This window comes from Pelophylax lessonae (assembly GCF_965119305.1).
Source record: "Pelophylax lessonae genome assembly, chromosome: 2".
NCBI lineage: Eukaryota > Metazoa > Chordata > Amphibia > Anura > Ranidae > Pelophylax > Pelophylax lessonae.
In genome coordinates this window covers 294,494,410-294,520,196 of record NC_138769.1, presented here as the reverse complement: position 1 = coordinate 294,520,196, position 25,787 = coordinate 294,494,410, and the positions used below count along the sequence as shown (strand labels likewise).

Here is a 25,787-nt window from a genome sequence, read left to right as displayed (position 1 = left end):
TAAAGATATAAAACTGTAATTTTTTGTGAAGAATGAACAACAAGTGGGACACAATCATGAAGTGGAACGAAATTTACTGGATATTTTAAACTTTAACAAATAAAAAACTGAAAAATTGGGCGTGCAAAATTATTCAGCCCCTTTACTTTCAGTGCAGCAAACTCTCTCCAGATGTTCAGTGAGGATCTCTGAATGATCCAATGTTGACCTAAATGACTAATGATGATAAATAGAATCCACCTGTGTGTAATCAAGTCTCCGTATAAATGCACCTGCACTGTGATAGTCTCAGAGGTCCATTTAAAGCGCAGAGAGCATCATGAAGAACAAGCAACACACCAGGCAGGTCCGAGATACTGTTGTGGAGAAGTTTAAAACCGGATTTGGATACAAAAAGATTTCCCAAGCTTTAAACATCCCAAGGAGCACTGTGCAAGCGATAATATTGAAATGGAAGGAGTATCAGATCACTGCAAATCTACGAAGACCTGGCCGTCCCTCTAAACTTTCAGCTCATACAAGGAGAAGACTGATCAGAGATGCAGCCAAGAGGCCCATGATCACTCTGGATGAACTGCAGAGATCTACAGCTGAGGTGGGAGACTCTGTCCATAGGACAACAATCAGTTGTATACTGCACAAATCTGGCCTTTATGGAAGAGTGGCAAGAAGAAAACCATTTCTTAAAGATATCCATAAAAAGTGTCGTTTAAAGTTTGCCACAAGCCACCTGGGAGACACACCAAACATGTGGAAGAAGGTGCTCTGGTCAGATGAAACCAAAATCAAACTTTTTGGCAACAATGCAAAACGTTATGTTTGGCATAAAAGCAACACAGCTCATCACCCTGAACACACCATCCCCACTGTCAAACATGGTGGTGGCAGCATCATGGTTTGGGCCTGCTTTTCTTCAGCAGGGACAGGGAAGATGGTTAAAATTGATGGGAAGATGGATAGAGCCAAATACAAGACCATTCTGGAAGAAAACCTGATGGAGTCTGCAAAAGACCTGAGACTGGGACGGAGATTTGTCTTCCAACAAGACAATGATCCAAAACATAAAGCAAAATCTACAATGGAATGGTTCACAAATAAACATATCCAGGTGTTAGAATGGCCAAGTCAAAGTCCAGACCTGAATCCAATCGAGAATCTGTGGAAAGAACTGAAAACTGCTGTTTACAAACGCTCTCCATCCAACCTCACTGAGCTCGAGCTGTTTTGCAAGGAGGAATTTCAGTCTCTCGATGTGCAGAACTGATAGAGACATACCCCAAGCGACTTACAGCTGTAATCGCAGCAAAAGGTGGTGCTACAAAGTATTAACTTAAGGGGGCTGAATACATTTGCACGCCCAATTTTTCAGTTTTTTATTTGTTAAAAAAGTTTGAAATATCCAATAAATTTTGTTCCACTTCATGATTGTGTCCCACTTGTTATTGATTCTTCAAAAAAAATTACAGTTTTATATCTTTATGTTTGAAGCCTGAAAAGTGGCAAAAGGTCGCAAAGTTCAAGGGGGCTGAATACTTTCGCAAGGCACTGTATACAAAATACACAATATTCTGCAAACTGTTTGCAGGCTTTCTTGTTCATCATCTTTAGAAGAGGCTTCCTTCTGGGACGACAGCCATGTAGACCAATTTGATGCAGTGTGCGGCGTATGGTCTGATCACTGACAGCATAGTAGGTTTTGAAGCCGCACACAGGTAGATGAAATAAAAGGTGTCTTTATTCTTCAAAAATCATCAAGGACAAACAGACAGTGCGGGAACAGATGAGTCCAAGGTAGACGCGTTTCACAGCACAAACGGCCGCTTACTCATTACCATTATGAGTAAGCGGCCGTTTGTGCTGTGAAACGCGTCTACCTTGGACTCATCTGTTCCCGCATTGTCTGTTTGTCCTTGATGATTTTTGAAGAATAAAGACACCTTTTATTTCATCTACCTGTGTGCGGCTTCAAAACCTACTATGCATGCTTCCGGATGGCGAATCTAGCCAGCACCAGGTTGGGCTTGCACCTGAGCGGCTTCCCCTCCCCCCTTTCTTCTACACTGATCACTGACAGGCTGACCCCCCACCCCTTCAACCTCTGCATCAATGCTGGCAGCACTCATAAGTCTATTTCCCAAAGAGAACCTCTGGATATGACGCAGAGCACGTGCACTCAACTTCTTTGGTCGACCATGGCGAGGCCTGTCCTGTTAAACCGCTGTATGGTCTTGGCCACTGTGCTGCAGCTCAGTTTCAGGGTCTTGGCAATCTTCTTATAGCCTAGGCCACTGGTTCTTAACCTGGGTTCGATCGAACCCCAGGGGTTCGGTGAGTCAGTCTCGTGGGTTCGGCGGAGGCACACCCGACTCATATGATTCGTGATGACACGCACAGTGGTGTGATTCAGTATATCATCCTCCTGATCCGCTGACCGCTCTGCTGCTCTCTCTGTCCTCTGTCGGTGCTCTCTCTCTGCAGGGAGGCGGCCGGAGCTCACACACTGCACTGGTTGCTAGGCTAGAGCCGCTTAGCATCTAGCAACCAGTGACGTCACCCCTTTCTCCTCCAGGCCTCCGCCTCCCAGAGAGTCCCCGACTCCCCGCCTATTACAATTTGACTCTAGTAGGAAAGGGTGGACCCGGGGCGCAGAGCAGTGCGCCATGAGCCCACCCATTGTGTGGCAATAGCGAATGAAAATTCGCTATTGTCACATCTCCTCGGCCAATGGCATTGGCTGTGGAGGAGACGGGAGGACTCGAGGAGACGCAGGGACTGAAGAGAAGAAGCCGCCGCTACAACAGGTAAGTCAAGTGCACTGGTCTCGGGGGGGCTTGGCAAGTTGGCACGCTGTTCACTCTGCATTGAAGGGGGCACGCAGCACTCTGGTCTCTGCATTGAAAGGGGGCACGAATGATGATCTCTGCATTGAAGGGGGCACGCAGCACGCTGGTCTCTGCATTGAAAGGGGGCACGAATGATGTTCTCTGCATTGAAGGGGGCACGCAGCATGCTGTTCTCTGCATTGAAAGGGGGCACGAATGATGATCTCTGCATTGAAGGGGGCACAAATGATGATTTCTGCATTGAAGGGGGCACGAATGATGATCTCTGCATTAAAGGGGGCACACCGCACGCTGGTATCTGCATTGAAAGGTGGAACACTGGTCTCTGCATTGAAAGGGGCACACTGGTCTCTGCATTGAAAGGGGTCACGCTGGTCTCTCTGCATTGAAAGGGGGCACGCTGGTCACTGTGCACTGAAAGGGGGGCAACGCTGGTCAATGTACATTGAAAGGGGGCACGCTTGTCATTCTGCATTGAAAGTGGGCACGCTGGTCACTGTGCATTGAAAGGGGGCACGCTGGTCATATATACCTAAAATAATATATACCTATGTTTTGAATTTGAAAAAATCATATTTTATTTTTCCAATTAAGAAGGGTTCGGTGAATGCGCATATGAAACTGGTGGGGTTCAGTTCCTCCAACAAGGTTAAGAACCACTGGCCTAGGCCATCTTTATGTAGAGCAACAATTCTTTTTGCAGATCCCCAGAGAGTTCTTTGCCATGAGGTGCCATGTTCAGTGACCAGTATGAGAGAGTGAGAGCGATAACATTTGAAATACCTGCTCCCCATTCACACCTGAGACCTTGTAACACTAATGAGTCACATGACACCAGGGAGGGAAAATGGCTAATTGGGCCCAATTTGGACATTTTTACCTAGGGGTGAACTCACTTTTGTTGCCAGCGTTTTAGACATTAATGGCTGTGTGTTGAGTTATTTTGAGGGGACACCAAACTTACACTTATATACAAGCTGTACACTCACTACTTTACATTGTAGCAAAGTGTCATTTCTTCAGTGTTGTCACATGAAAAGATATAAAAAAACATTTACAAAAATGAGAGGGGTGTACTCAATTTTGTGAGATACTGTAGGTGTGTGTATATATGTGTGTTTTTGTGTTTAGATATCATTTAGTAATTCTCATAGTTAATTTAAATAAAACAAGTACCTCTTTTCTTACTTAAGAAACCTATATAACTGCACTGCAGTTTTGTTAACAAAATTTAATTAAAAAATGTATTTAGCTTTAAACATTTGTATTTTTTTATAGACTGGACTGTTTCTTTGTATTGTTTCTGGGCGTGCATCCTGTGCAGCACAGAGGAAAGGATTCCAAAAGAAAGGGACAGTGTAAGTGCCACTTTCTATTATTTCGCTGTCCATTTTCAGTATTGTCTTGTATTTACGCTTCATTCCCCTTGTTGGACAGCTTTTGTATCCATATGCAACAGTGTACACTAACCAAAGCATACAAAGAATCTGCATTTAGTTGCTAAACCTGTTCTTTGTATTTAACAGTTCAGTCTTGCAGAATCTGGACAATGCCACAGGTCCACGTGGCCAAGGCTTGGTTTACTTCTGTATATGATGGAAATAGTTTTTTATGCTTTTTTTATGACTGTGATCATGCATTGAACAGTATGACAAAGAATCAAACATTCCATTTTTTTTCTGCTCTTGTTTGCTCATAGATCTGGACTTCGATGTTCCATATTCTTGCTTCTTCTTGTTAGTGTGTCTTGGATTCTTGCTCTGTTGTCCGTTAACAGCGATCTACTGTTTCTACACTACACTTATGCTGGTGTTGTCTGTGCTCAGGTAATTAAGATTTTTCTTGTAACTAGGTGCCTTTCAAGGTTCAGTGACTAGTCCTCTAATACCTGTGTTTCTTGGCAGGGTCCACTCATCTTTTTGATCAGTGTGATATTCAGCAAAGATGTACACAGGTCACTTAAACACAGCGTTCGTAAGATGAATGAACCTAGTGTCACTACAAAGTCCACCCTAACCTCGGTAACCATTGCATTATGGTTCTGTTCTCCTTATATGTTCTGTTCTGCTCTGTGACATGTGTTTTTTTGTAATTTCAGCATATTATGCATCTAATGATATGATGAATTGTCTCTTATAGTCGCATCCACATAACAGTTATGCAGATGGTCAGCTCTATCATATGCCATTTGGTTCTTCAACTGGCTCTTTGCACAGTTCTATACCTTCAAGAGGGAGTCATTGTTACCTGCCAATCCTGCTCAGGTGAGACACCGTTCTATCATAAGGCAAGCATGTAAAACTCTATAGACCTAATAGTTTTAAGTATATTGAGGGAAATTTTTGTAAGCAAGTTTCCAACGTGTTTAGATGCAAATTAGGCTGCCTCTTCATTTCAGTGGTTTTGAGACCACTTCGCTTTTATTCTTGGGCAACCAGCAAAGACAGATTTGTACAGGTCTGTGAAAGATTTACCACTGGGGATGAGACAGACGTTCATCAAGATAAGACATCATTTCAATTAAAACAGGCACACAATAAGTGGTGAGGAGCAGTATTTGTTTTTTTTGTCACAGTGCTATTTTCGAGCAGCTGAGGGAGGATTTATGAATAAGTTAGTCTAGGTATAATACATCTGTCTCAAATCTGCCTCATTGCTCCTATTTAGTATATTATAGCTGTGCCAGGGGCGTAACTACAGGGGTTGCAGGGGTTGCGATTGCTACCGGGCCCCATGCTCCAGGGGGCCCAGTAGCAAACCAGTGGGTGAACTTCCAGGATTGCAAAAGTCACACTTGCGACCGGGCCCTGGCATTGCACCACTGTGGGGAGGCCCCAAGATTGCAGGAAGGGAGCCCACTGCAGAACTTGTGAAAGGATCCTGCTGCGGGACCGTAATAAAAGGCCATGCAACGAGAGTAAAGAGCCCCAGGATTAGTGGGAAGAGCCCTGGGCTTGAAGGGAATGGCCCCGGCCAGGGATCTGGGGGGGGGCCCTTCATGGTTTCTTGCATCGGGGCCCTGAAGGCTCTAGTTACGCCTCTGAGCTGTGCGATAGAATTTATAAATGCCTCCTAATGTGTTTTATTGCCCAGAGCTACTTAAAGTCAAAAGAAATAGTCCCCTACAAACACCCAGTCATTATTATTATTATACAGGATTAATATAGCGCCAGCAGTTTGGGCAGCACTTTGCAACATGTAAAGCTTCATAATGTATAAAATCGTGTTCAGTGTTTTTTTCTTTAAAGACAACATGTCCATAAGTCATTCCTTTTAAAAATAGATTTTTATTTCTGGTTTATAAAGGGGCAGAGAAATTCAGATATTGTCAGGTTATACTGCTGTCTAAAGGATTATTGGTCACTGGCAAACCAGCTGTAAACCAGCCCTGGGTTACCATTCCTTTTTCCAGTATTCCTCAGGTTTTTTGCTAGTGTCCAAGGAGATTACTCCTGGACACTACCCAGAGGTTACTCTGTCTGCTTCAGGGCTTGGCCTCATTTGATTGTAGATTCAGGCAATGGTCAGTCAGGCAGCTTATAGGCAGCCCCCAGTTCTTCGTTGGGCCTGTTAGTGTTTTTTTACTGTGTTGTCAGCCCCTTAGTTGGACTGCTTTTGGATTCCATAACAGGATATGAATTTCTGTGTCCCTCAATGGATAAGAAAGAGAATAGGATTTGTTTGTACGTTCTGGAAAATCCTTTTCTTGCAGAACATTGAAGGGCACAGGTCCCACCCCTTTGTGTTTCTAATCTTGCTCTTGGTACTGTTTTGCTACAAAACTGAGGCATGGTATTACCAGGAGAAGTTAATCTGGGTGGGCCTACAGCTTTTTTGTTTGCCATTGTCCAGTCCTCCTATAGGTTGCAGTCTAACCCGAAGATGAATGACTTCCTGTGTCCCTCAAAGGATTACAAGAAAAATATTTTAGAGTATAAAAATCCTATCACAAGTTTGTAGCTGTACAGACTGTACTTCCCCAGATATTTATTTGTTTAGTAGTAAGTCATACATATTTACCTGGATATTTGACTGTAACCATATTCTTTACCCCTAGAGCTGAAGCTGGACTCAAGAATGGTCATTCACTTTTGGAGTTAAATGGTCCCAATGAAAAGGATAACCAGGAAGGTAATATATATATATAAGCTTTTCTTATCCGACTATGCACACTAAAGTATTTTCATATGCTGGACAAACAGTAAAGATACTTTTAAACAACCCCTCAATCACCTCTTTAGCGATAGGCTTTGTGGAGACTTTCATCTTGGCAAGGTTTTACCTTGCCCTCCTGTTGGCAGCCATCTTGGACATGTGCAGACTGCTGCCTCTTATAAACTCTGATTGCATCATCAGTTGCCTGATGCCTGAGTGTCGCAGTGATGATGCTGCACACCTGACTATATCTATCACCTGAGGGGTTGCAGTCCTTGCCCTTGCATTTGTGCTCCAAGGTGCATCTCTGCTAGCAGTCTTCTGTTCTCTATGTATGACCTGGCTTGGCTGACAACTCTCCTGGCTCTCTAACCCGCATCAGCAGACGACCCGGCATCAGTAGAATACCTGCTTCTGGACTTGACCCCAGCTTGGATGACTACCCGCTTTTGGACTTGATCCGGGCTTGTTCCTGCTCTCACTACCTCTCTTTTGCTGTGCATTTATGGTTTGCTCCAATAAGTTGCTTTATTTTACCTGCATCCCCGTGTGGTCTGGTTTCCTGGCACCCTGACACATCTTCACAGTTCACAACAGACACACAAATTTTAACTTTTTTAAATTAAAACAGAATCTTGGCTGCCTGCCAGCCTTCAGATGTAAATACACATTAGGTGTTTCAAAGCCTTTCGAATCTGACTGAAACTCCAGGTTTGAGTCTTTATTAAGATCTTTAAGGATGTTTTATTTTGCCGGCAATAGTATAGATAGCAGTAGGGGGAGGAGAGAGCCTGAAGGAGGAACGGGATGTGCTCTCCCTATTTCCTCACACACAGAAGTTAACACAGGAAACCTTTAATCATCGGACTGTATCAGGGCTTTCTGTAATTTTGATACGGCACCCCTGGGGACCCCTGCGGCATGCTGGTTGAAAAACCCTGCTCTAGGTCCTTGAGCCTGTTTTAGGATTTCTGTGTATAATAAACAGAGCGGAGTGGATTTCATTGGGAAAAATGGAGGAAAAATGGAGGAAACAGATGTGTATAAAAATAATGTCTTCTCTTGGGCACTTTCACCCCCTACCTGCCCTGGCCAATTTTCAGCTTTCAGTGCTGTCACACTCTGAATGTTATTTGCGCAGTCATGCAACACTATACCCAAATGACATTTTTATCACCTTTTTTCACACAAATAGAGCTTTCTTTTGGTGGTATTTAATCACCACTTGGGTTTTTTATTTTTTGCTAAAGAAACCAAAAAAACCCTGAAAAATATGAAAATAAAAACACTTTTTTTAAGTTTCTCCTTCACTGATGTGTGCTGATGAGGCTGCACTGATTGGCACTGATGAGGCTGCACTGATAGGTGGCACATATAGCCGACACTGATAAGCACCACTGATGGGGCTGTACTAATCATTAGGGCCCTGATGATCAGTGCCTTGATAATCTGTGTACATGTCCCCTGTGACAGTGGCCAGTTACAGGCTCTGCTTTCCTCACACTGTAGCAGCAGGTTAGGAAAGTACTGCCAATAACTGGCAAGTCTGTCTACATTGTGATCAGCTGTGATTGGACACAGCTGATCACATGGTAAAGGGCCGCTGTGATTGGCCCTTGACCCCTGATTTGTGATCAGTTTTGTCCAAAGGAAACATCGATCAAAGAGCGCGCCTAGTTTGCACCACAGTGAGCGTGCAGGGGGCGTGGTTCCGGGAGGACATCCATGAGTGCCCTCCCGGAACAACAGAGCCACGCTGTAGCTTTCAGCTATAGCACAGTAAGCAAGTGGTTAAATTGGTTATAAGGGCAATTTTTTCTTTAAAATAATTAACAAAAAATACTTACCTGCTCTGTGCATCGGTAGTGCACAGAGCGATCCCTTACCCCCTCATCTGGGGTCTCCCATCTGTGCTTTCTATTCCTCCTCTTCTGCGAGTGCCCCCATAGCATGCCCGCTGCTATGGAGGCACTTGTGCAGGCAAACTCCCAAATCAGGCTTTTTGCGCCCATGGCATGGCCTCTTCAATGAATTTGATTGACAGCAGCAGGAGCCAATGGCTCCCACTGCTGCCTCTGTGTCCTGTGAGAGCAGGGAGAGGGAAGAACACTGCTGCAGACAGGCACAGTACTGGATCGAGAAAGGACTTGGGTAAGTATTTATGGATTTGGGGGGGGGGGAGCAGTACAGCTCCTGGGAAATGTTTTAGCTAAAGAGCCTCTTTAACAAAAAAAAAAAAAAAACATTTTGGTAAAGGCTTGGATACTAGGTGGCTGTTCTATGAATACAGGCATCTCATAGCATAACATACTTATTCGGGTCTAAATCTGTTTTGGAATAATTTAAACAGGGTTTATTGTGTTAACACATCCTTTATATTTTATAGATTCTGACTCAGAAAGTGACTTCTCAGTGGATGATGATGATGATGACCACAGCTGCTCCTTTGCATCCACTCAGTCTTCAGACAGTGATGAAGAAGATGGTGATAGTCCAAGGGTCCCAAGTTGGGATATTGTAACAAACCTCAACAATGAGAAACATTTACAAAATTCTCAAAAAGGTACATTAATGTTAGAAGTTTTAAGAAGCACTTGATTTGCAAAAAGCCACAGTTACCCATCATAGCCAATCAGATATTTGGTTTTATTGTTTAAATTATGTAAATTACAAAATCTATAGACAGGATTTACTTGACCCAATTTACACTGGTATTGGAAAAATAGAATCACAAGCCTATATTTAGTGTATTTCAAAAAACTTTGGTATGACAGTTGGCCATCTGGCATCTCCGTTTCTAGCACACAAAGAAACATTTTAACCACTTAAGCCCCGGAAGATTTTACCCCCTTCCTGACCAGGGTTTTTTTTGCGATTTTTTACTGCGTGACTTTAACGGACAATTGCGCGGTCGTGCGATGCTGTACTCAAACGAATTTCACGTCCTTTTTTTTCCACAAACAGAGCTTTCTTTTGGTGGTATTTTATCACCTGTGCGATTTTTTGATCATGCGCTATAAACAAAAAAAGAGCGTAAATTTTGCAAAAATAACAATATTTTTCCCTTTTTTTATATGAAATTCCCCCAAAAAAATGTAAAGATCAAAATTGTTTAACATTTTCGGCCAATTTGTTTTATGCTACATATGTTTGGTAAAAAAAATCACAAAAAGCGTATTTTGATTGGTTTGCGCAAAAGTTATCGCGTTTACTAACAAAGGGAAAGATTTTTGTCATTTTTGGTGTTTTTTTTTTTAACGAGTAATGGTGGCGATATGCGATTTTTTTTTTGCGGTACTGCGACATTGCAGCGGACAGATCGGACACTTGACTGACATTTTTGACACTTTTGGGGGTACCAGTGATATTACTACAGTAATCAGTGCTATACATATGCACTGTTACTGTAAAAATGACACTGGCAGGGAAGGGGTTAACTGTATTGGACAGGGAGGGGTTAAGTGTGTCCTAGGGGCGTGTTTCTAACTGTAGTGGGACATGTCTCCTATTGTAAAAACAGAGATCAACGGTTCTACATAGTAGAACCGTCTGATCTCCATTTTTACACAGGGGAGAATGACAAGCGGCTTGTTTACATAAGCCATCCACCTTTCTCCCGCTCTACCGACGATCGTACATCGGGTCCGCCGGTCACACGCCCGCACTCCTCTGTGAACGAGCCGAGGCGGCCGCGCGCTCTCCCGCTATTGGCTCAAAACCCGGTGACAGGCCTGGCCGGGGCTGACTGCCGCAGTAAATATACAGTGTGCAGTCGGCAACCGGTTAATGGGTTTCTTATGTGTCCACCTTAAAATAAATAATTACAGAGATTAATAATATAAAAATTAACATAAACTTAGAGGCATCCATTACAGATAGAAAGTGATTTATGTCAGGTGGTTGGAAACATCAGACTGCTCCAGCAGACATGATCTTTGAAAGTCTTGTTAGGTAGGTCCAAATGACATTCCCTTGGTTTTTCTCTGACTAGTTTAATGATCATCTACTTTTTTTCATTTACGTATATTCTAGTATACTCCGTAACATGGGACTTTTATTATTTCCAAGAATTTTAATTTCCTACTTACCTCCTAACCCTATATAAAAGTTGCTTAATGATGAGGCTTGGGGTAATTATTCTTTAAATATTTCAAACTGGGCAAGCACAGTACACACTTCTGGCTCCCTGGGATTTTTCCTCTTTTATCTTTTGCTGTAAAAAGCATATTGCTGTTAAGGTATTTGGCTGCAACCAAATAATTTTTCAGTAAAATTTCTCCTACTGTCAGCACGCCTTGGTTTTATTTTTGGTAGTGTCTATGAAGGGTGGAGTTTTTTCTTCCGCACTGCAGAGAAAAGTCTAGCTATTTTTTTTCTTAAAGCGGAGTTCCACCCAAAAGTGGAACTTCCGCTTTAGGGAGTCCTGACCCCCTGACATGCCACATTTGGCATGTCATTTTTTCGGGGGAGGAGCGGGTACCTAGTTTTGACAGGTACCCGCTCCCACTTCCGCTCGGAGCGCCGCGGCGCCCTGAGCGGAAGTTCTCCTCTCCCCCTCCCTGCCTGCAATCTTCTGGGACATGTCAAAGGTCCCAGAAGATTGCCGGCCAATCACGGCGCGCAGTGCAACTCGCGCATGCGCAGTGGGTACCCGGCTGTGAAGCCGCAAACTGTCACAGCCGGGTGCCCACAGCAGTGATGCCAAGGGAGAGGATCGAGGCTTCGGGCGGCCGCATCGCTGGACCGTTGGACAGGTGAGTGAATGGCTGGAACTCCGCTTTAAATCAGAATTCCTCTACAAGCTGCTTCTGCTGGTCTCTATACTGAGTTACCTGGATCATCTTTGGAGGCTGTACCCAGACTCCCCTGGGCACTTGACTCTGCATTGTGGTGCTTTCCAGACCTGAGTGTATTGCGTTAGCCATGTATCCCTTTCCAGATCCAGAGCCATGGTACAGCTCCAGGTGTGACCCTGTCCCTGAAGACTCACTTTGTGAGTAAGAATTGGGAACTACCTTGTTATAAACACAACTGGGGCGTCATTTAAAATTCTCGTTTGTCTTTCGTTCATTGACAGACACAGCTCCTGATTTTCTTGACCATTGGGTTATACTGGCCCCCTACAGGAGTAGAACACTAGGCAGAAAAAGAGCTTGACTACTCCTATGGGCAGTCCTAGGAGGTATACTCCCCCTTTCTGCTATAGGTACTCAGTTTTTTTCTGCCTAGTCAGGAGTAAGGACCTAGATCTCTGGTCCTGGCAATTTTTCCTTTTTAGTTAGATTTTTTCTCCTGTTTTTTTTTAGGGATGAACCGAATATTCGGCGGCCGAACATTATTCGGCCGAAAATGGAGAAAATGGCACTTTCGGTGTTCGGCCGAATAAGTCAAAAGGCCGAATAATTTTGTGCCGAACAATAGGGCTGAACGATAGTCGATATGATATCGACTATCGTTCTGTGGCCGTAGGCGATATTCATATCGCCGAGGTCACGATATTTACAGGGGGAAGGGACTTGGAGGAGGACAGGAGGACTCACAGACTTCCGTGTTAGGCAGGGGAAGCCGGGAAACTTCAGCGGTGAGCATACATACATTACTCACTCGTGCACTGCAGCCCGCCCCACACATTCAGTGAGTCTTACTCTCCTCCCTAGTTTTTTCAATGGCACATTCAGGAAGCCAATCACGCCGTGATTAGCTGCACAGCGAACCAATCACGCGTGCCTGCACACCTGATTGGTTCCGCTGTGCCGCTACTCACGGCGTGATTGGCTTCCTGAATGTGCCATTGAAAAAACTAGGGAGGAGAGTAAGACTCACTGAATGTGTGGGGCGGGCTGCAGTGCACGAGTGAGTAATGTATGTATGCGGCTGTGCTCCTTTCCAGGCTCCTACTAGTCCACCTCCAGCCTCCTACTACCACCACTATGACTGACTCTGTCACTGTATAATCTGTCACTGTAAGTCCACACTGTAAGTCCACACTGACACTGACTGTCACTGAGTAATTGATGTTACCACATTAACCCTGACCTGCCCAGTGCCCTGTATCTGCAATTAAAATTTACAAGGCTGCCTGCATGCTTCCTGATTTCCATTCCCAGCATCCTTCCCAATCCCTACAGTGTCACTAACATTAACCCTATGGTACAAGGCTGCAGTGTGCACTGAATCCCATTCCCTACAGTAACATTTAGGGAGAGAGAGAGACATGAGAGGACAAGAGAGAGAGAGAGAGACATGAGAAGACAAGAGAGAGAGAGTGAGAGGACAAGAGAGAGAGAGAGAGAGACACGAGAGGACAAGAGAGAGGACAAAAAATTGGCAAAATAAATGGAAAAAATGCGAAACACCGCGTTCGGTATTCGGCCTTCGGCCAAACATTTCATTATTATTCGGCTTCGGCCAAGAATTTCATTTCGGTGCATCCCTAGTTTTTTTCCTGTGAGATCTAGAATCAACTGCCGGACTGGGCGACGGTATGGATAATCTAGATCCAGTGGTCACCCCAGTCTAGCTAGCATGCACACTCAGACCTCAGCTCCGCGCTATGTTGGCCGCGACATAGCCCACCAGATGGGGAATGGCTTAGGAGTTAAACGCCTCGTGAGGTCATATACGACTGGGTCTCGGCATGCGTCGCAGCGTTCCTCCTGGCCAACAGCCTTCCCATTTTGACGGCAAAGAGGTTCTGTCTGGAGTCTGGGGTAGTGGCCGTCTGGTTCCTGGTATGGCGAGTAGTTATCCCCCCTCTTCCCCTGGGGTGGACTTGGGCCCCTCCCTGGGACGGTCAGACCCCCAGGTCCCCCTCCTTCCCGTTAGCCCCTCCCTTGAGTCTGATGGTCTGGTGGGTAATCTATCCCACCACTTTGCCCCCTGATCCCCCTCTCCACCTATACTGGGTTTGTATGGTGGTCTGGCTACCTGTTGGGGCTGGGGCACGGTGCTGAGATAGGGGCGGGGGGGTGCGTTGACTGTGGGGGGGGCTGTACCTGTTGGGGGGCTCCTGCCACGGCCCCCCTTCTTGCTCTGTCTTGCCTGGGCCCAGGGATCCCTCCTGGGTGCTTGGGAGCCGCGCGGGGCCTCCATTTTGTTGTAGCCTATTTTCTGTATAGGCTGGTGGCCATGATTTTGTGTTAGGCCGGCACTGAATTGAATGGCAGCCATTACTGTGGAGCCTTCTGGAAGTCCATTTTAGCTGTGGGAGCCCCTCTTCATCTCCTGGTGCTGACTCCTGGGCCTCTTTCCTTCCTAGACACCGCACATGGAGTGCTTTGATCCTGGTGCTGCCAGTGACTGCCTGGTGGGGTGGTGAGTCTGGTGGGGTCCTCTCATCTCTCTGCTGCAGGATCGGGGGGTGCTCTGTGGCTGGCGACCAGGTGGTGTTACCAGCACAGTGGGGGTGTCCCTTAGCAGTGTTTTTTTTGCACTTTTGTGGGGTACCCTTATTCCTCATGGAGTCTTTGGAGCACATTTCCCTACCTGACTGTCCTGTTGTCAGCCATTTTGGACATGTGCAGACTGCAGCCTCTTATAAACTCTGATTGCATCATCACTTGTCTGCTGCTTGGGTGTCGCACAGTGATGATGCTGCACACCTCACTATATCAATCACCTGATGGGTTGCAGTCCTTGCCCTTGTGTTTTTGCTCCAAGGTGCATCACTGCTAGCAGTCTTCTGTTCTCAGTTTTCCTCCGTGTTTGATCAGGCTTGGCTGACGACTCTCCTGGTTCTCGACCCGGCCTCGGCAGATGACCGGCATCGGCAGACTACCCGCTTCTGGACTCGACCCCAGCTTGAAGGACTACCCGCTTCTGGACTTGACCCCGACTGTTCCTGATCTCGCTCCTTTCCCTTGCTGTGCGTTTATTGTTGTTTGCTCCAATAAACTGCCTTATTTTACCTGCATCTCCATGTGGTCTGGTTTTCTTGCACCCTGATACGGACCCCCTCTCAGAGCCTGCGGGGCCCTTTGCGTCCCAACCATCCATTGATGCACTGACAGCGGTCTTGGAGTTCTTTATGTCCCGGGTGGAGGTGGCTTTTGGGCGGCAGGGTAGTAAAAAGCGCCCCCCACCTTCCACTGCTTCACCTGTCTCCTCAGATTCTGAATGTGATTTGGCCGCCACAGACAGGGGCCTGCCCTGAGGGGCCTGCGACCACGTGCCCTGGTTCTCAGATTGTGAGGATGATTCCTCCACTCCTGTAGGCACGCACGAAAAGGCGCTGGTGGACACACTGATTGTGTCTGTGTGTGAAACTTTAAAAATGGAGGATGCAGCTGAAGCTGCGGCGGAGTTACCCTTGGTACTCACAAGCCATCTAGAGTGGCAAAGGTGTTTCAGTTTCCTTTCTATTTTGAAGATTTGTTGCAAAAGAGTGGGAACGTCCAAAACGACCCTTTGTGGTCCCTAAGCGATTCACAATGAGGTGCTCATTTGAAGAGCCCCTCCTTAGGAAGTGGACTGTTCCACCGGTGGTGGATCTCCTGGTTTCCAGGTTGAATAAGGCAACCATGATTCCAGTAGATGAATCGCCGGATTTTAAGGATCTGGCTAACAGAAAGGCGGAAGCTGTGACCCGCAGTATGGTCACTGTGGCCGGCTCAGCACTCAGACTGGTTTTCACCATTGCCCTGGTGTCACAAACTCTGACCGAGTGGGTTAAGCCTTTATGACGTGACCTGGAGGGTAAGCAGTTCCCCCTGCCTTTGCGGAGCTGGTGGACCAGTTGGTCTAGGGGCTACAGTTTATCTGTGATGCCTCTTTGGATTCGGCTCCCCTGATTTCTAGACTGTCTGTTTCGGCAGTGGTTCTCAGGCGTGTTTTGTGGCCCAAGTGGCTAAAAAAAGCCTTAACTGATCTTCAAGGAGATCGCCTGTTTGGAGCTATCCTGGATGACATCATTAAGAGTCTCAAGGGGGGAAGAGCACCTTTCTTCCACAGACTAGTAAAGGTAAGGAACCTCGTCGCAGACGTGGCCTGTCCATGACGTTTTTTTGCTCCTCGAGGTCGGCTGACAAGGGTTCAAAGCCTTTCAAGGCCGCTTCAGGAGGATCCAAGCGAACTTGGTCTGGCAAATTTCCTTGCCTCTATTGACATCAAGGATGCTTACTTACACATTCCAATATGTGTCTGTCACCAACGCTTCCTCCGCTTTGCCTTGGGAGAGGAGCATTATCAGTTTGTGCCGTTACCCTTTGGTCTCGCCTCTGCTCCTTGGGTCTTCACAAAGGTTTTGGCTCCAGTGACGGCGTTGTTACATTACGTCAGAGAGGAATTGCAGTGCTGGGCTGCCTGGACAACCTTCTCTTGCAAGCAGACTCTCCTACTGCTCTGATGGAGGAGGTGGACATCACTATACAGACTCTGAGGGTGTTTGGCTGGCTTCTGAATTTTCAGAAGTCTGCTCTGGTTCCTTCCACGAACTGGACTATCTGGGTCTGACTCTGGACTTGGCTCTAGCCAGAGTGTTCCTTCCTCTGGACAAACTCCAGAAGTTGCATGCAGCCATTCATCTCTTGCTGTCCAGCAGCTGGTCTTCCCTCCAGACTTGCATGAGAGTGCTGGGCCTAATGGTTTCTTCCTACGAGACGGCCCAGCTTGCACAGTTCCATATGAGGTCCCTGCAAAGGGAGATCTTGGCCAAATGGGACAAGTGTCCGAAGTCTCTGGACAATCAAATTTGGCTTCGTTCTCCAGCTCTTTGCCAGGGAAAATCTTTTCTCCCCCTGTATTGGACAGTGGTCACCAGGGTTCCCAGTCTGTCTGGGTGGGGAAGGTGTCCTGGGTTGGAACTCCGCTCAGGGAGTTTGGACACTGGAAGAGTTCAGACTTCCGATCAATGTCCTGGAACTCTGAGCAATTGGGCCGTGCCTAAATCACTGGATGGATCGCTTAAGGGGTGTCCGGTGTGAAATCAATTGGAGAATGCCACGACCGTGGCTTATGTCAATCGCCAGGGTGGAACAAGGAGTATATTGGCAGCTCTGGAGGTAGCCAGCATTCTTCGGTAGGCAGAACGTTTCGTTCCAGCCCTCTCTGCCGTACACATTCCAGGGGTGGAAAATTTGACAGGTGAATTATCTCAGTCAGCAGGCGTTGGACCAAGGGGAGTGGTCTCTTTGTCCAGAGGTGTTTCATCAGCTGTGTCTCCAGTGGGGCACCCCCGAGGTGGATCTGTTGGCTTCTCCGCTCAACCAGAAGGGGCACAGGTTTGTGGCATGGTCACGGGATCTGTTAGCGGACACCAGACGCACTGGTGACCCTTTGGGGCCAGTATCATCTGATTTATGCCTTCCTTCCCCTCAAGCTTGTACCAAGACTCTTGCACAGGATCGAGGCAGAAGGAATTCCGGTCATTCTTGTGGCCCTGGAAGGGCCTCGTAGGTTTTGGTACGCCGACCTGGTGCGGCTGGTCGCCGACGTCCCTTGGAGACTACCTTTTAGAGAGGATCTGCTGTCCCAAGGGCCAATCTTTCATCCTGCTTTACAGTCGCTGGCTTTGACGGTTTGGCTGTTGAAAGCCAGGTGCTGAAGGATAGAGATTTTTCTGGGTAGGTGATTACCACACTACTGAAGGCTAGGATGTCTACTTCTAGGAAGATCTACCACTGTACATGAAAAGCGTATATTTTGTGATGTGATTTGCTTGGTGTTCGCTCTTTTTTGGTGGTTCGGGACTTGACCTTCCTTCAACAGGGAGTTGAGCAGAAATTGGCCTTGAGTACCATTAAGGGTCAGGTGTCGGCCTTGGAGGTCTTCTTTCAACAATCCTTGGCCACGCAACCCCTGGTGCATACTTTGATTCAGGGGGGTCGACATTTGACTCCACCAGTGTGGTCCCCACTACCGCCTTGGGATCTCAACTTGGTGCTTTCAGCTCTCCAGATGCTTAGGCTGTACCAGAAGGTGGCCTTTTGGTCGCCTTTTTATCACCTCTGCGCGCAGGGTTTCGGAATTGGCGGCGTCTTGTCGTTCCCCTTATTTGGTGATCCACAAGGTTAAGGTGTTTTTTCGCCCCTGTCTGTCGTTCCTTCCAAAAGTTGTTTCTGATTTCCATCTGAATGAGCACATTGTGTTGTCTTTCCTCTGTCCGGGGCCAAAACATCCTTAGGAAATTGCGTTTCATTCCCAGGATGTGGTTCGGGCTATTTGGGTGTACCTGGCAGCTACAGAGTTTTTTTTGGGAGTCAGACTCGCTATTTGTGCTTATGGATGGGCCTCGAAAAGGACTTAGCTGCTTCATCTTCGACCATTTCTATATGGATTAGACAGAAGGTGACTCAGACCTATTTGATTAAGGATCAGGTTCCTCCTTTCCCTGTGAAGGCGCACTCTACGCGGGTGCTTAGTGCTTCTTGGGCCTTCCATCATCAGGAGTGACGCAGGTGTGCAAGGCGGCTACTTGGTCGTCGGTGCATACTTTCACAAGATTTTATAAAGTGGATGTGTTGGCATCTGCAGATGCCTCTTTTGGCCGCAAGGTTTTTCAGGCTGCTGTTTAGGGGGCTTATTCCCTTTTTGGGTTGTAATGTTTTTCAAGTGGGCTGATGTCTCTGATTTCCATTTGAATGAGGACATTGTGTTGTCTTCACTGTGTCCCAGGCCAAAACATCATAAGGAGGTTGCATTGCATGCCCTGGATTTGGTTCGGGCAATTCGGGAGTACCTGGCAGCTACTGAGTCTTTTAGGAAGTCAGACTCGTTATTTGTGCCCAAAGATGGGCCTCGAAAAGGACTGTCCTTCTGCGAACATTTCAAGATGGATCAGACAGATAATGACTCAGGCCTATTCGATCAAGATTCCTCCTTTCCCTGTGAAGGCGCATTCTAGTCGGGCGCTCAGTGCTTCTTGGGCCTTCTGTCATCAGGCGTCAGTCACGCAGGTGTGCAAGGCGGCCACCTGGTCGTTGGTGCACACTTTCACGAAATTCTATAAAGTGGATGTGTTGGCATCTACAGATGCTTCTTTGGGCTGCAAGGTTTGACAGGCTTCTGACAGGGTCTGTTCCCTCTTTGGGGGAGTTATGTTTCAGGTGGACTCCAGTTGTTTTTGTTGTGCTCCTGTTACCTGGCTGGCTACGGTTTAGCCTTGGGAATTTTTTTGCTGTTCCCACCCCTCATGTTTTGACACTGCTTTGGGACGTCCCTCCCGCTGGTCAAGATTTTTCAGGAGCTGTGTCCGTCAATGAACGAAAGAGAAAATTGGATTTTTGACCGTAAAATCCATTTCTCTGATGTTCATTGACGGACACAGTATCCACCCCTGTGTGGAGTTGTAATTCTTCTGACACTGCTTGCAACAAAAACTGAGTACCTATAGCAGTAAGAGGTAGTATATCCCCTGGAACTGCCCATAGGCGTAGCAAGACTGCCCCTCTATGGAGTTGTAATACTTCTGACACTGCTTGTGACAAAACTGAGTACCTATAGCAGAGAGGGGGAGTATACCCCCTGGCACTGTCCATAGGCCTAGTCGTGTCTTTTTTTTTCTGCCTAGTGTCCTATTCCTGTAGGGGGCAGTATAACCCACCAGTCAAGATTCTCAGGAGCTGTGTCCTTCTATAAACATAAAAGAAATGGATTTTACGGTAAGTCAAAAATCCAATTTTTCTGGTGATTTACCACAGCAGTGGTTAATGCGGAGGTGCTAAGGGCAAATATACTGCTGAGTGGAGTGTTGCGTCTGCTCATTTATTCTCACCAATCAGCTTTGTGGAGACACCTCAAATCTGCTGCTCCTGTTGCAAGTGGCATGCAAATTTATCCTCCCTGCTGGCAGCCTATAGTGACTGGATTACCTCTAGCCTATTTAACCCCTTCTGCTACCAGCAGCTGGTTCATGAATATCTAAGGACTAGCCTGGTTTACATTGCCCCTGCCTTGCAGTGCAAAATGTGAGACCTTAGACACATAGGGAACACTCCCGTTGTACTGGGGGCCTTGAGCTCACTATTCACTAGGGGTTCTGGTACTGACTGCCTGCAGTGCACCCCCTCTGCTTAAATGTATGCCATCCTTAGAGTCTTGCTTAGCTCTGTCCAGCATGGCCCCCTCTTTGTTTTTTTCCCCCGAGGATTTCACTGCAGTCATTCTAGAGTTATGGGCTAAATTCCACTTTCAAAATTGACCTCAGAGACCACAAGCATAACTTCTACTGTTTCCCCTGCAGGACCTTTATCTGACCTGCTTGTGGCCTTAGCGGCCTCTGACCTTCAACATTACCATTACCTTCACCATTACTTCCAAACTTCGAGACCCCAGAAATTCTTATTGATGCGATTCGCACTACTTTCAATCTTGAGGATCAGCTTGCAGCTTCTACTAGCACTGTCATTAGCCTAGGCCAGGGGTCTTCAAACTATAGCCCTCCAGTTGTTCAGGAACTACAATTCCCATCATGCCTGGTCATGTCTGTGAATGTCAGAGTTTTACAATGCCTCATGGGATGTATACTTTCGAAACAGCTGGAGGGCCGTAGTTTGAGGATCCCTGGTCTAGGCTCTTTTAGGGACCCTAAAACCACCAATACCTTTACAGTGCACCTGTTATTTCCAGTCGACCTTTACAGGGATGGGCAAAATACTGACAAGCTACTCACACCTCCCAAATGGCTTGCAGCCCTGTACCCTTTTGAGTAGAGTTATGTTTAAAAAATGGACAACATCCCCTGTAGGTCCTGCAGTATCCCATATTACAGAGCATTGATTATCCCCAAGGAGGATGTGCTTGTGTTTAAAGTGGTTGTAAGGGTTTAAGTTTGTTTTTTTGTTTTATTTACCTTAATGCATTCTCTGTACTGCATGTATGTAAGAAACTGTAAAAAATATATTTTTTTATTTTCTTCACATTCCAAAAAATTGTAACTTCAAAAAACTTGCCATGTCTCTTTTAAATACCTTGGACTGTCTATTTAGAACTGTCGGCTGACATCTCAGAGCTGGTCCAGGCTCTGGAAGGCTCCCTCCCCCTCCACAGCTTGGCATTCCAGTGAGTACTGGAGGGGCAGAGCAGAGCAGTGATTTAGAGTAGACCCAAAACTGAGTGATCAGCTGTCATGTGATCGCTCAGTTTTCGGTCTTAGAGCCAGTGAGGGACAGCTGCAGCCATAGAAGTGAGTATGAATGTTTATTTTTTTTTATAATCCCACACTCCTCCTCTTTAAGTGTGTTGATTGAAAGTAATGCATGGTAGCTACATTTTGCACCTTGGGGTTTTGGTTTTAAGATCTGGTTATTTCCTCGAATGTTACAGATAACATTGCTCCTGAAAAGACGATAGCTAATGGAGAGATGCTTCCAATGGCTCCACCTGACACATCACCTAAACCAGCAGCACTTCAGCCACAGAAAGGTAAGAGAAACTAAACTGAACTGGGGTACTTTATATTCAGTGACCAAATGCTTACTTTTGTGCTTACCTGTTGCAGGAATTCTGAAGAAGCAACGTTCTGTTATTAATCAGATCCATAACGAACTTGGACAAAAGCCTTCTGGTAGAGAAAAACAAAGCATACAGGGACAAGCAAATGGGGGCACAACCATACCTATGAGTGTTACTGACACAGCAAGGAAAGAGTCCTCTGAATCGGAGTAGGTAAGGTAAGATTCAAGCATTTTAAAACGCATCATCAAATAAACTGGGGTGTTAAAATAAAAGACAGAATGCTCCTGTAATAAAATACTTGTACAACGTACAGTGAATCCGGAGAGCATTCACGTCACTTCACCTTTTCCACATTTTATTATGTTACAGCCTTATGCCCAAATGGATTAAATTCATTATTCTCCTCAAGATTCTACAAACAATACCCCATAATGACAACGTGAAAGAAGTTTGTTTGAAATCTTTGCAAGTTTATTAAAAAAAAAAAAAAAAAAAAAAATCACATGTACATAAGTATTCACAGCCTATGCTATGACACTCAAAATTGAGCTCCGGTGCATCCTGTTTCCACTGATCATCCTTGGAATGTTTCTACAACTTAATTTGAGTCCACCTGTGGTAAATTCAGTTGATTGGACATGATTTGGAAAGGTACACATCTGTCTATATAAGGTCCCCCCAGTTAACAGTGCATGTCAGAGTACAAATCAAGCATCCAAGGAATTGTCTGTAGACCACTGAGACATAATTTTATAAAGGCACAGATCTGGGGAAGGGTACAGAAAAATTTCTGTAGCATTGAAGGTCTCAATGAGCACAGTGGCCTCCTTCATCCGAAAATGGAAGAAGTTTAACCACCAGGACTCTTCCTAGAGCAGACCACCCGGACAAACTGAGCGATCTGGGGAGAAGGGCCCTAGTCAAGGAGGTGACCATGAACCCAATGGTCCCTCTGACAGGGCTCCAGAATTTTGCTGTGGAGAGAGGAGAAACTTCCAGAAGGTCAACCATCTCTGCAGCACTCCACCAATCAGGCCTATATGGTAGAGTGGCCAGACGAAAGCCACTCCTCAGTAAAAGGCACATGACGGCCCGCCTTGAGTTTGAAAAAAGGCACCTGAAGGACTCTCGGGACCATGAGAAACAAAACTCTCCGGTCTGATGAAACAAAGATTGAACTCTTTGGTCTAAATGGCAAGCATCATGTCTGGAGAAAACCAGGCACCGCTCATCACCTGGCCAATACCATACCTCCAGTGAAGCATGCTGTGGGGATGTTTTTCAGGGGCAGGAACTGGGAGACTAGTTAGGATAAAGGGAAAGATGAATGCAGCAATGTACATAGACATCCTTGATGAAAACCTGCTCCAGAGTGCTCTGGACCTGGGGCAAAGGTTTGTCTTCCAACAGGACAATGACCCTAAGCACTCAGCCAAGATAATAAAGGAGTGTCTATGGGACAAATCTGTGAATGCCCTTGAGTGGCCCAGCCAGAGCCCAGACTTGAACACGATTGAACATCTCTGGAGAGATCTGAAAATTGCTTTGCACTGACATTCCCCATCCAACCTGATGGAGCTTGTGAGGGTCTGCAAAGAAGAATGGGAGAAACTGCCCAAAAATAGGTGTGCCAAGCTTGTAGCATCATACTCAAAAAGACTTGAGGCTGTAATTGGTGCCAAAGGTGCTTCAACAAAGTATTGAGCAAAGCCTGTGAATACTTATGTACATGTAATTTTATTTTGTTTTTTTATTTTTAATAAATTTGCAAAGATTTCAAACAAACTTCAAACTTTTTTCAAGTTGTCATTATGGGTTATTGTTTGTAGAATTTTGAGGAAAACAAAGTTGTAAAGGTAGAAGGTTTTTTTTATCTTAACCACTTGCCGACTGCCTAACGCCGATCTACGTCGGCAGTCAGCCCCTCACAGGCAAAGTGACGTAGGGCTACATCACTAGCTTGTGAGGGTCTAGGGAGCGAGCGCGCGCCCCCGTGTGGTCACGGACCCCCCCGCGCGTGTGACCAGCGGACCCGATGTCCGCCGGTCACTCGGCGATCGGCGGGGGAGAGGGAGAAAGGCAGGCAGCTTGTGTAAACAAGCGACCTATCATTCTCCTCGGTGTAAAGACACTGATCACACGGATCTACTATGTAGATCCGTTGATCAGTGTCCTTACAGCTCAAGCCACAGCCAATCACAGTAGAAAGCACGCCCCTAGGGACACACACAGCCCCTCCCTCCCAAATAAAGTTAACCCCTTCACTACCAGTGTATTTTTACAGTAACAGTGCATATGTATAGCACTGATTACTGTAGAAATGTCACTGGTAACCCCAAAAATGTCAGTCAAGGGTCCGATCTGTCCGCCCCAATGTCGCAGTACCGCAAAAAAAGTCGCAGATCGCCGCCATTACGCGTTAAAAAAAAATGACAAAAATCTTTCCCTTTGTTAGTAAACGCAATAACTTTTGCGCAAACCAATCAAAATACGCTTTTTGCGTTTTTTTTTACCAAACATAGGTAGCATAAAACAAATTGGCCGAAAAAGTTAAAAAATTTTGATTTTTAAATTTTTTTGGGGGGGAATTTCATATAAAAAAATGTGAAAAATATTGCTATTTTTGCAAAATTGACGCTCTTTTTTTGTTTATAGCGCGTGATCAAAAAAATCGCACAGGTGATCAAATACCACCAAAAGAAAGCTCTGTTTGTGGGAAAAAAAGGATGCCAAATTTGTTTAGGTACAGCGTCGCACGACCGCGCAATTGTCCGTTAAAGTCACGCAGTGCCGAATGGCAAAATACCCCCTGGTCGGAATGGGGGTAAAATCTTCCGGGGCTTAAGTGGTTAATACATTCTATGCCACATGTACAGCTGTGGCCAAAAAATGTGAGAATTAAACAAATATTCATTTCTCTGTCGCTCATTGACAGACGTAGTCCTCGTTGATTAATAACAACTTGGGTTATACTGCCCTCTACAGGAGTAGGACTAGACAGGAAAGAAAACATTCTGGCCACACCTTAGGGGCAGTCCCAGAGGGTATATCCTCTCTCTCTCTCTGCTACAGCAAATCAGTTTTTTTCTGTCTAGTTAGGAGTAAGGACCTAGATGCCTTGCATGGTCATTGCAGCTGCAGGTCCCTCTGCAGGGGCTGTTGTCTCAGGTAAAGTTCCCTCAGACAGTGAGGAGGACGTTCCTGCCTCCGCCATAGCATAAGAAGCATTGGTGGACGCACTAGTTGTGGCGGTCCGGGAAACCTTAAGACTTGAGGTTTTACCGGCAGAGGCAACTGAGATGGAAATTCCCTTTGGTACTAGTAAACCTACCAAGACGGCAAAGGTTTTTCCCTTACCCAAATGTTTTGGTAATAAAATTAAAGAGGAATGGGATCATTCAAAACGTACCTTTGCTGTTTCCAAGCGCATTGCTAGACGCTATCCGTTTGAGGAATCCCTCATTAAGAAATGGACGGTACCACCAGTGGTGGATCCACCTATTTCCAGACTGAATAAAGCCACTGTTATCCCGTTGGAGGACGTTCCGTCCTTTAAGGATCCGGTGGATCGGAAGATGGAAGCGGAGTCCCGCACTATTTTTTCCCTGATAGGGTCAGCCTTTAGACCAGTGATTGTCATTGGTTTAGTTTCACAGACATTAACGGAATGGGCAAGATTGGTACACCATGACCTAAAGGGGAAAGGTATCCCCCAGACAGCATCTGATTTGATGGAACAAATTATACAAGGACTGCAGTTCGTCTGTGACGCAGCCCTGGATGCCACCCCCTTGTTAGGGCATGCATCTATGTCAGCGGTAATCCTCAGACGTGTGCTGTGGTTAAAATGCTGGTCAGCGGATCTAGGTTCCAAAAAAGCCTTGGCGAATCTCCCCTTTCAGGGGAATCGCCTATTTGGGGCCACCCTAGATGAGATCATTAAGGATGTCACTGGGGGCAAGAGCACTTTTTTGCTGCAGGCTGCTAAAGCTAAAGGACCTCGTAACAAGCGTGGACCTTTCTTTGCCGCTCATAAAGGGTTCGTTCGCTCCGCTGGGGCGAGCGGGAAAGGCAAAGCCCCTCTAGGAGGGTTCAAGAGGCGCTGGTCGGGCAAACAAAAGGCCGACTCAGCCAAACCTGAAGTTAAGGCTAATACAGCCTGAAGGTGCGCCCCCACCCGGCTTGAGGGTGGGGGGACGTCTTCACCAGCATTCAGAGCTAGAGCCTTCCTGAATCTCGGACTAAGGGGTTCAGGAGATCATACGATCAGGACACAAGATCGAGTATCGATCACTGCTACCGGTGCGATTCTTCCCTTCCAACATTTAGGTGCTACAGGGAGCGGTAGTTACCGTTCCCTGAACAGATCATTTTCTTTACCTTTTCCAAAGATTAGTC

The 25,787-nt window shown here is 46.1% G+C and overlaps 1 protein-coding gene across 1 annotated transcript in view; it reads left to right on the top strand.

Annotated features, from left to right (window-relative positions):
• The window catches only part of CELSR2 (cadherin EGF LAG seven-pass G-type receptor 2), a 164,237-nt gene extending 142,599 nt beyond the window's left edge, over positions 1-21,638 (top strand). The window contains exons 28-35 of the mRNA XM_082246686.1: positions 4,122-4,201; positions 4,543-4,669; positions 4,748-4,864; positions 4,983-5,107; positions 6,901-6,974; positions 9,385-9,561; positions 21,258-21,356; positions 21,433-21,638. Coding sequence (XP_082102812.1) covers positions 4,122-4,201; positions 4,543-4,669; positions 4,748-4,864; positions 4,983-5,107; positions 6,901-6,974; positions 9,385-9,561; positions 21,258-21,356; positions 21,433-21,599 — 966 coding nt within the window. The 3' untranslated portion in view covers positions 21,600-21,638. The remainder of the gene's footprint in view (positions 1-4,121; positions 4,202-4,542; positions 4,670-4,747; positions 4,865-4,982; positions 5,108-6,900; positions 6,975-9,384; positions 9,562-21,257; positions 21,357-21,432) is intronic.
• Positions 21,639-25,787: the final 4,149 nt, after the last annotated feature.